Source organism: Hydra vulgaris, chromosome 14 (assembly GCF_038396675.1).
Source record: "Hydra vulgaris chromosome 14, alternate assembly HydraT2T_AEP".
Taxonomy (NCBI): domain Eukaryota; kingdom Metazoa; phylum Cnidaria; class Hydrozoa; order Anthoathecata; family Hydridae; genus Hydra; species Hydra vulgaris.
In genome coordinates this window covers 12,866,689-12,878,629 of record NC_088933.1, presented here as the reverse complement: position 1 = coordinate 12,878,629, position 11,941 = coordinate 12,866,689, and the positions used below count along the sequence as shown (strand labels likewise).

General features: G+C 27.2%; 1 protein-coding gene across 1 annotated transcript; it reads left to right on the top strand.

The window, feature by feature from the left end:
• Positions 1–297: 297 nt before the first annotated feature.
• Positions 298–11,635, top strand: LOC105847724 (rho GTPase-activating protein 100F). Its single transcript, XM_065818592.1, has 2 exons — positions 298–1,478; positions 10,346–11,635. The coding sequence occupies exons 1-2, from the start codon at positions 600–602 to the stop codon at positions 11,573–11,575; spliced, it is 2,109 nt and encodes a 702-aa protein (XP_065674664.1). The 5' UTR covers positions 298–599; the 3' UTR covers positions 11,576–11,635.
• Positions 11,636–11,941: the final 306 nt, after the last annotated feature.

Here is an 11,941-nt window from a genome sequence, read left to right as displayed (position 1 = left end):
GTTACGTTTTGGAGTAGGGGGAGGGGGTTGGTAATTTTGTGATGACTTTTAATGAGCTTATTACTAAAAAGTTACGATGTTTTGACGAGGGGAAAGGGGATCAAAAACGGTCAAAAATTGCGTGACGTAACTTATAAAGGACCTCTAATTAGATGGTTTGGTTATATATATATATATATATATATATATATATATATATATATATATATATATATATATATATATATATATATATATATATATATATATATATATACTTATTCGAAAATTCATTTACTATTATTTTACTTTACTTACAGTTTACATATTTTTTATTCGTGTATCTAATGTCTTTATTAACCAGATTTTATTAGTTTATTTTGTCTACGTCTGTTTTGTGAGAAACTTGTCACAATATTAAAACATTTATGCAAATCATATTTTGATACAGGCTTTATAAGTAAAAACTAAAATAAAGGAAATGATAAAAACAAAATTAATGATATTTTATTCGTTATAACAGTCGAAGTAAAATTACTTTCACTCTAAAGCAAATAATGTAAAAAAAAAACAAAAGTTCATTAATTGTCTGTCATCAGTTCGTTAATAAACAAGAGACAATGAGTGGTAGAGATTATGGTGGAGACGATTTTAACGATCTGTCAAACGGTAACGAAAACAGCAAGTTGAAAAAAAAAATTCTTCCATTAAGCTCAGATAAAAAGTCCTCATCATTGCTGTATTGTTTACTTGACGAATCTGAACTAAACAAAGCTAGAACTAATATTGCTTGTAAAGATGTAAGCCGTAGCGTTGGAGATTTAACATCTTTTGAACTGTATGAACAAACAGATGCTTTGCGATATTGCGATGCCACTGACGGTGAAACCAGCTTACCCAGTAATAAAGTAAGGAAACATTTATCTAAACAAACGGAGTTAAGTTTAGGTCTAAATATTGACAAAAACAAGTTCACATCTGACTTGGTAGAGTTTAAAATGAAACAGGAAAAAGTAAAATCTTCTGCTATGCGCATTGCCATGTCAGTTGAAAATTTATTTCGTGCAGATAAAGCAATTCATAGAAATACTCGAATCCGATCTGTGAGTGATCCTATTAATCCAAAGGTTTCTCCAGATTCAAAAAGTAGGAAGTTTTTCAAGAGAGGAATTTTTTTAAAGCAGAACAAACAACTCGAAGACAATACTGAACTTAATGATAAATATAACAACAAAAGGCGTTTAAGCATTAAATTAGTAGAAGATACCGCAAGAAAGTTGTCAGGAATAAAAGAAATTTTTTTAGATCAACAAGGAAACGTTATAAAAAATGTAGAGATAAAAAAATCTCCAGGACAACCACTTGGTTTTTATATTAGATTAGGAAATGGTATTGAAAAAACTCACGAAAGGATTTTTGTTTCTCGCGTCACTCTGGGAAGTTTTGTTGACGTAAACAGTTTATTTTATGCTGGCGATGAAATACTTCGTGTAAATCAGGTATTTAATTTTTAAGCTACAGGTACAGGTATGTTTATTCTTTTAGGTACAAGTATTTTTCATATACTCTTTAATGCATAAATGAAACTTAACTTTTTTGAAGTTCAATTAATTTTCTTAGTTGTTTATTTCTAGAATTAATAATCTTTTTAAAAATCTCATTTTACTTAATGTTACTAAGAACATGATCAAAAATTAAAAAAATAGAACCAATAAGAACTATAGAACTTATCAAATTATCAATTTCACTTTCATATTCAGATATATTTTAAAATATGTACTTGATGTAGTATTATGGTTTGCTATTTAAGAAATTATGTTGATGATATGGTTAGTTATTCAAGAAATAATGTAGATGATATATATTTTAGTTCTGGATTTTTGGTTGGTAAATTTATTTATTTGAATTTTTATGCTTTATCTTTCTATACAATGTTATATCCGAAGATATTGTTGGCTTAGCATAGGAACAGCCACAAATAGTAAGAGTATTCAAAAGTAGCGTCCGTTATTGACCAAAACTTTTGCGTACCGAAGTAATACTGAGTTGGCGGTGGCAGGATTTGAACTTGTATCGTACAGCATTCCGGGTTTTATCTTATTGTTTGACGCTCTAACAAACTGAGCTATCCAGCCATTAGTTTAGGATAGTTATAGTTATGTTTTTTTAGCTCCAATCATTTTTTCTTAAAGAGTTCCAAACAACTTTTTTTTTTTTATATTGAAAAGAATTTATGCTACCAGATTTGAAAAAAAAAAACTGCAACGTTGCACTGTAAGACATTTTCTGAATTAGCTAAAAAAATGATTTGACTATTTAAGTAGTTGATAAGCAGTGGTAACTAGGTAATGATTATAGTAGCAGTGGTAACTATGTGGTGACTCTTATTTTGACTTTTATGATTGAATTAATCAAAGAGTTTTCAATCATGTTTTATCATGGGTAACTTTTAGATTTTTTGACGGTGTGTGCATTGAATTATTTAGAATTCATATAGTTAAAAAGTTTAATTGTTTTTTTATTTTGCGATACATTTTTTTGTAACTTAATATTCAAATAAAATTAGATTGGAAATAAGCTTTCCACTTTGATTTTCTATTTAGTGTTCTTTCTAACCTGTATCTATTGAAGAAATATTTCGTAAAGTATGTATTTAATTACTACTTCCGTAATTTGTTTTTATGACTACTCTATAGTATTAACTATAAACTTTTTTTTGAGAGGCCGAATTATCTAAGGATTGAAACAAATTTTCTATTTAAGTAGATACAAATGAGTATCTGGATGTATGAACCAAAAAACTGCAATAGCCTCGTATAATTATTTTAATTACATAAAAGTTGAGGATCCATCTATAAGTCAAACTATGTATAAAGGTGCTGCCTAAAGCTCCATTATTTTTAATCTCATCTCAGAAGTTCTGAAGACTTTTGGAAAATCTTTAACAGTGGAAATTCTTTAACAGTGTCGAAGTTAAGTCTAACATTCTATTGCTAACTCATCCCAGCGGGCATTTTAACGTTGACTTTATGTTGATTAAATGTCAGCATTAACGTTGGTTAGACGTTATGTAAAGGTTGAAAATTGAAGAGTTTTTAACGTTAAATAACGACATTAAGTCGACGTCACAAATTAACGTTGATAAGACGTTGTCTTAACGTTGATTAAACGTCAGCACTAACGTTGGTTAAACGTTGTTTCAAGGTTAGAAATAAAAAGGTTTAACAACGTTTAATAGCGACGTTAAGTCGACGTCATTTAAGGGTCATTCAAGGGTCATTCAAAGGATGTTGATTTAACTCCATTCATCACTTATGGTCACTTGATGTAATTACTCTCTTATTAGTTTGATTATATAAATTTACTAGGTCAGTAAAATATTATTTTCAATAAAACGTGTTTTAAACTTTGGGGGGTGCGTCGTATACACGTTTGCACGTCCGCCATTATATTTGGTATTTGCCAATTTATGTGTCGTATTTGGCATTTGCCTCTTTACATAGAAAATTAAAAAACCAAAAAAATTGACAAATACAACTTTGCAAGCAATTTTCTCTTCCAATTCCCATTTATTCAAAGAAAAGTTACAATTAAACTTTAATTTCTCTTATCTAAAAAAAGAACGAGTGACGCAAAAAAATATATACATATATTCTATACAATTCTTATTTATTCAAATCTAATCGTATTTATTCAAATCTAATTCAAGTCTAATCACGTGAACTTTTCTTTCTCTTTTGTTCTACTCATTTATAAAAAGAGTGCGAGATGAAATAAAAACTTTTCTTTCTTAACGTAGAATTCTTAAAGTAGAAACTTATAGATAAAATTAAATTATTAAATTAAAAATAAACCAACAATGAGCAAAGCAACTAACAATCCAATCTGGGACTATTTTATATTGATGAAAATAATCAACATAAACAACAACAATAATTAAATAAACAACACAATATCGCATAATATTAGGGACTTTTCATTTATTGCTTAGTCGTTCTAAATAATAGGTAAATTTAGTTCAAGTTAACATTTAATATTTACATTTGCAAAATAATAAAAAAAAGATGTTTAATGTTGAACTTTTCATTTAGTTATTTATTTTTTACCTACATTTGTTATAAAAAGACTTTAGTACCCCCGTCATTTAAATCATTTGCTTAAATATATTTTTACGTGTTATTCAAACTAAGTTTTTTCGTTAGACTTCCCGAACTTCACGCAAAGCAAATTCAGACGAAATATTGTCAAACCAAATAAAAATGCTGTTACTAATTTTATGCGGGTAATTAATATAAAACAATTATTTATCAGAATCTTGATTGAGATAATAAATATTCATCATTTATTAACATTAAGTATAGCGCAATAACAATTTATAGCAATGTTTTTAATATCTTTTTACATGTTAAAAGTAGAAAATAAATAACTAAACAGATAGCGAAAAAAATTTATGAACAAAAATACACAAAATTTTGTCCAGAATTTCGTTTTTCATAAGTCAAATACTAAAACTTTTATGAATAAAACGCGCTTCAAAATAATCGCTGAAATTTGAAGATTGCGACTTATAATTTAAAGATTCCGAGTTTTTGAGTAAAATGGAGAAGGCGAGCTTCGGCTAAAACAACAAGATTAGTTTTTCTTGGTATGCATTCAATATTATTTTTTATGAAAAAAACTTGGTTCAAACTTATTTTTTTAACATTATCTTAAATATGAACACAACATGTGTTGGGAGTTTGGGATTTCTTTTAGAGCGCTATGGTCTTAAAACTATTATGCGGACCGTTGTGTAAATTATTTCCCGCATTTTTCTCATATAATAGTTTTTTGTTCGTTAATGGATTGATTAGCATAAATTGGTTCATAATCTTTCCGGCTTATCATTTTACATTAGGTTGAACTTTGTAATCAAATCAATAAGCTAAAAAAGAAAAACAATTTATTCTGAACTTATTTGTGTTCAGACATATATATCATAATAAAATATTATGATTCTGATATGTAAAACTAAACTTTTACTTCCTTAAGAGATACATTTGCTGTTCAAGATTGAAATGATGTCTTGAAGGGAAAATTATTTTTTTAGATTTTCAAATTATTCAAACAACATGTCAAACTCAAATTACAAACATAAATCTGGAGCTCAAAAAAGAAAACTTGGACAGATGGACAGTGCCGATGTATAGTAACATCTTACAGCTTTGGGGATGTTAGGCAGATATATGTATAATTACCTAAACTTTTATTAGTTTTTCGAAAATATTTTGCGAAAAAAATATATTTTTGAAATAATATTTTGCGGGAAAAAAAAATCTTCCCGCAAAAAAAAAGGCCTGCAAACGAGCCTAGCATAGAGCCCTGTTTTAGAATGTGGGGTCATGGTAGTATTTGCATAAAAAATGTTTATTATTTATTTTCAATACAACAAACAATGTGGGAAAAAATTTACAAACCTTTTTAATATACTTTTTACACCTTCTTTTACACATAGTCCACCAATTTCAGATAACCAACCAACCCGAAAAAAATTTATTTTTAAAGCAATTATTAATTTAGAGACACACAAAAAAATGACAATATAGCTAGCTAAAATACTAAGTGAATTAAATTACAAGCAATATCTCACATTTTTGAATGACATTTTTAATTCATGTTCCAATCCGTAGAAATAATATATACCAGTTCTACATAAGATTGTTCTTGTTTATTTTCAGATCGAGCTCTTTAACTCCACTAAGAGTTTCAAGTCGTTTTACGGATTCACTTAGAAAAAACTTTTTTTCTTTTATTCTGACAACAGGATTTCTAATTTCTGTTAATAAGGAAATAGTTTTGAACTGAAACTTTAAAATTAAAACGTTTAATTATATCTCTATACCACCAGGGTTATAGAGATATAATTAAACGTTTTAATTTGAGAGTTATCGGTGCTTAATCATTTTAACGTGTCATAAAACACAAACTATCTATAATGCAATAAGAAAAAGATCTTATAAATTTTTATACAAGGTTTAAAAATGATTATCTAAAAAAAAATCCAAGTAACTTAAAAGAAATATTAAAATTTAAATATAAAAAATTTAAATAAAAAAATTTAAATACTTGATTTTATAATTTATAAATAATATCAGGAAATATTAGAAACAAAAATAATCATTACTCAGTAGCATCTGAAAGTGGAAACTTACTTGTTCCATTAGAAACTCCATCCTTTCGAGGTTAAAATGTACTACTTAATTTCTCTACAAAATTAATTTCAAAAACTTTCCTAAGTGTACTGCTAGTTAAAGGATTTAGGATACCGTTTTCATGATTTGTCAAAACCAAAGACTTGTGTTTAATGACTTTTTGTTTAGTATCAACTGCTTGATCCTCACCTTTAACACTTGTAGTAAATTCATCACATTTATTGTAGTAAATTCATCACATTTTATACATATAAGTATATATATATATATATATATATATATATATATATATATATATATATATATATATATATATATATATATATGTGTGTGTGTGTGTGTGTGTGTGTGTGTGTGTGTGTGTGTGTGTGTGTGTGTGTGTGTGTGTGTGTGTGTATATTTATATAAATGTACATCTATTACATAATACTTTACTAAATTTTTAGAATAAAGTTATTACACAAATTACAAACATGCTTACTTAAAATAATAAAGACACACACTCAACACTACTTTTTGTTTTCTTAAGTATATAGCTGTGCCAGTGCTTACTTGTTTTTTCCAAAGTTTGAAATGATTTCTTAACATTTAAGTTTCATGGCAAATACACTTTAGCATCCTTAATCCATACACTTGGTACTTGTGTCCCTCATACTCCCCTCCATTTTCTATCCATCCAGCTCTTGTGTAAGACATTGAAAATATCAATTTAAAAATGGCTGACTTAAGTATCTAAAAAGATTTTTTATGGATTTATTTCTGAGCTCTTCATTTAAAGTTATTTAACAAACGGTTTTAATTTCTCCTTTTCGTATCTAAGATATTTCTGAACTTTTTGATTTTTACTAAAAATTCAATAATTTAAGGCTAATAAGAAATAAACTGTTTCAAAGAGTTAAAATCGTAGATGATGACTTAAAAAACTTAGTCACGATTCAGATAGCTAACTAAATGTCATAAAAAAGTAAAAAAACTTCCAATAACGTTTTAACTTTTAGGCTTAAAATTTAAATAAAAACATGAGACAAAATAAAAGCAAAACAAAATTTTAAAGCAATGTTGGATAGTGGACACACTTCTGGAAGTTTCAATTTAAAACTTATTGTATATTTAATTTTTCTTTAATTTTCCAACGTTCGTGTTTCCAACGTTAGTGCGACGTTAAAACGAAGCTAACGTTAAGACAACGTTGTATTTTGGTGGTCGACGTCACCGACTTATTTACAACATTAATCCAACGTTGGATTGACGTCGTGTACCCGCTAGGATAGGTTTTATAAGATCTTACTATCTCTCCCAAGGATAAGAAAGAACTATTTACAAATAGAATCTAATAACTTACTCTACATGAAAGATTCTATTTTATATTAGATAGAAGCGGTAAGGCAAAGGCTATTGACACTTGGCATATCAAAAGGCACTTGACATATCAAAAGTTTTCAATTTAGTTTAATAGACTGGTCTCCTTCATAAATTTTCTTTTTTTTTTTAAATTTCATTAATGGCTTATTTTCATTACATTTAATAGAAACACATTTAAATTGATACATTTGGTAAATAATTAATGCATTAAAATAAAGGAAAAAGAAAATGTTTGTATCTTTTTTATTGTGGTTTTATTTAAAATCACTGCCTAGAACTTAATGAGAAATATCAAAACATTATTATGATATATTTGAAAAGCAAACAATTTAAATACCATCACCGTTTATATTTAAAAAAAAAAAAATTAGTAATAATAATAAAAAGCTTAAGCTCCAGTAGCGTAGCGACAAAAACAAGCCTCCCCACAAAATTTCAATCCTAGCCCCTAAAATACTTCTCTGCTACCCCCCTTCCCTTCCCTTTTCTTTACAAAAATTATACATGAAAACAAAATGCTTATTTTCAAATACAATTTTGATTCAGATAAATTGAAACCAGTATCTTACATTATGCAAGTCTAGTAAGTAGGAAATCTAATTAAAGTTTTTTTCTTGTCTTTATAGCTGCAAATTGGTTTATAACACGTTTTAAATTTGATTTAGATGCTATTTCTGATACAGTAACTATTAGGTCTAGTGCATTCAACAATAGCGCAAATCATTCAAATGATTTGCGCCATTGTTGTCCTTAAATGTTTTTTAATGTGCTTAAGGATCTTTTTGCGGTTGCTACGCTAATGGGTAATGTCAAATAAACGTAAGTGCTGCTATTACCTTTTTAAATGAGCAACTTATATAATAATATATTCTATAGAATATAAAATAATATCAAAAGTCTTTATTAAATTAATCATGCATAGTTTATGGTGAAGAAATTACAACTTAAATAAATTGTATATTTACAGTTTAATACAGTTTGTTTTCATTTTTTAGATATTATTAAATAAAAAGCTCGCTATTTGAAGTATTAGTTAAGATTATTATTAAAGCTAAAAAAATAGTCTGAAAAGGAGCTTGTAGTTCTTAGCTATATAATAATAGCAAAAATTGCTAATGTTGCTATGTTTATATATACTTGCATATTATTTTTAAGAATAACAGTTTTTAAAAAAGATGTGAAAAACTTGGCTTAAGCCCCTAATAACACTGGGATCTTCCGCGGCTGCGGACCCAGCCGGTTCTTCACAACACTACTGCTTAGCTCATAGAAACTAGCTCATAGAACTTAGAAAAGAGTGCGTGGAAGTATTTGGAAAACGTCATTCGTCATATAGCAACATACAACATTTACATGTATTTATACATACACACTTCATATAGATGATTAATGGCTATAAAAACCTCATATAGTCAGATCACTGACTATAAGAAATTTACAAAATTATTAATGAATAACAACCTTGCCCTTTCCCTCTGATAACTTAAACACCTTTAGAAATTTGTGCACTACCCTCAAAAAAGGTTTAACTTGACTATCGATAGCATTCATGCAATTAACTTATCTGTTTTAGCAATACTAGTTTTGTCCTTATTAAATACAACAATTTATTATTACTTAGTTTGCAATAAGTTGTTTTTTTTATGGAGAAAAAACATTTCTCTAGTCTAAAGTACTTTTTATAAAGTTTTTGTTAAATCTAATCATGTTAAAATACAAAACATTTTGTAATAGTCTCTTATTAAAACGTCAGATCCGGTTTGTTATTCTTTATTTGAGAGTTTCTCATATTTCTGAAATATTACTTTTAATATTAAAAATTAAACATTAAATATTCAAAGTTATGTTTCTAATATAGTTTTCTAATTTGATCATTTTTTTAAAATTTTTATAAAAAAACCCAAATTCTAATAAACTATATCTCGAGGTTTGCTTTGCACTTTACAGTTTTTAATGCTAATTTACATTTCCATAAAATCAAGCATGTAAACTCGTATATTTTGTCAATTATATTTATAAAAATAAAAATCTTCAATTTACTCTTATTTAATTCTAGTTTATATGAATATTTTGTAAACAAAAAATAGTATAGTTAAGCAGTTAATGTTTAGTCATGCACGGAAGTCATGCACGTTGCAAACTTGTCGAGTTCATGTAGTTATTTTTATGATAGTTAATTGCTTGTGAGCGTTTCAAGTGAAATATTTCAAATAAAGTATTACATCTTTAAAAGTGAAAATTATATCAAATATTTATACTTAGAGTATAGCATTTAAAAAATCATTGTATATTTTTCAAACCATTGCGACATTAACGCACAAAAAATATAAAACGGTAAAAAATATATATATGTAAACATTCAGGTATATATATATATATTTAAATATATCATCTTTTTTATCATCAATCTGATGATAAAAAAAGATGATAGAAGTATTTTTGTTATAATTGTTCTTTAAGATAATCATAATGCATATTGCTTCAAGTCTTAACGTCTTATTGTAAAAACTAAAAAAATAAAAAATCACGCACAGAAATGGAAATGCTCTCATTTTAATGATAATGATTTAGAAATGATTTTCATAACCCCAAAATAAACTTAAAACACCTTTTTTATGAAATCTTTTTATAGTTTTATTGAGTTTTGCCGATTTTTATTCTCTTGTATCTATTATCAACAAGTGCATCTATTACTTGCTTAAATGTTCTTTAAATGTATAATTTAAATTTTATATGTTATATAACTTTTATATAATATATAAATGTTAAATAAATGTTTGCTATGTAAGTTAAATGTATGTATGTAACTCTAGAATGAAATCAGAGATCTGTCACTGGAGGAAGTTGCATCCAAGATGCGGGAATTAAACGATTTAAGCATAGAAATAAAATCTGCTATGCCATTAATCTTACACTCAAAACTACATTTGCGTAAACCAGTTTTAGTAAACCATGATCAAAAGAAATCTCTTGACAACTCTTTTAGTGTTGATGAACCATCTACTTTGGATTCAAATCAAGAGGATTGTGTATATGAAAGTGATAAAATGAATTCGATGCAGAAAAAACCATTTACAGGAAGTCTTCACATTTCTATTCATAAAGTAATTGGATGCCGAGAGCAAGGATCTTTTTCATGCAGCTTAGAAACCGATGGCGAATTTAAAGCAAAAACATCAGCAAAAATGATGCAAGAAGATCTAGAAATTGACGAGTCTTTTGAAATTGAGATTAACGAAACTTCCTCAGTTGAACTGAAGCTATTTTTAAACAAAAAAGAGAAGCCAAGCGACATTGGTAGAATACATTTAGAAAATATATTTGCACATAATAACATTGTTAGCATAATATTAAAAACGGTTAAATTTGGAATTAAATTGTATTTGTCGCTCAAATACATTGCAGTTAATAACTTTTTGAATCGCGCACCATCAAAACGTTTAAAAGGTGTGTTTGGTTTTAACATTGCGCAAACTTTAATTGACGATTGTAATACCATTCCATTTATTGTCAGAAGATGCGTTGAAAAAATTGAACAGTATGGTCTTTCTCTTGAAGGAATATATCGTATAAATGGAAATGCCAGAAAGAAAAAGATTTTGCGCGCAAAGTTTGATGAAAAAGTTGTTGAATACGAAAATATTGACGAGTTTGACTGTCACGTGGTATCAGGTGTTCTGAAAGACTATCTTAGAGAACTGCCTCAGCCGTTAATTTCCCAAAAACTTTTTTTAAAAATATACGAGAAGTCTCTTGAGGACGATAACAAAAGCTGCTTTGATTTAGTTTTATTAGACGCAATGAAGAGTGTGCATTACTCAAACAGGGAGACGCTTATTTATGTTATGGAGCATTTACTACGAGTAGATTCTGAAAAAGATAAAAACAAAATGGATTTCAAAAACTTGGCTGTCTGCTTCGGTCCTGTAATGATGTGTCCTCCAGCTTTAACGTTTGATATGATAGATATTAAGAAACAAGTTGAAGCGTTAAAATATCTTTTAGAAATCTGGCCTAAGTTATCTCCACAATACAATGTTTAATCTTTAAAATTGTATATTATTCTCTTAGTTTTCCATTTAATATCTCTGTTTCTGCTTCAATCTTTCAGTTTTTGCTTGAATTTAGTTTAATTTTAACAATAGTATAAAAAATGTCAAAAATAGACAATTGATAGTTTGCCCCATGCTCTGATAGTTTTATATACTATATATATATTTTTTATGTAACATAACCTAGTTTTGATTTTGGTAAATATAAAGTATATATATATATATACATACATATATACATTTATATATATATATATATATATATATATATATATATATATATATATATATATATACATATATACACATATATATACATATATATATATATACATATATACATATATATATACATAT

Coding starts and splice junctions, on each gene's coding strand:
- LOC105847724 (XM_065818592.1), top strand. CDS start 600: ATGAGTGGTAGAGATTATGGTGGAGACGATTTTAACGATCTGTCAAAC. Junction 1,479..10,345: donor AAATACTTCGTGTAAATCAG/GTATTTAATTTT, acceptor ATGTAACTCTAG/AATGAAATCAGAGATCTGTC.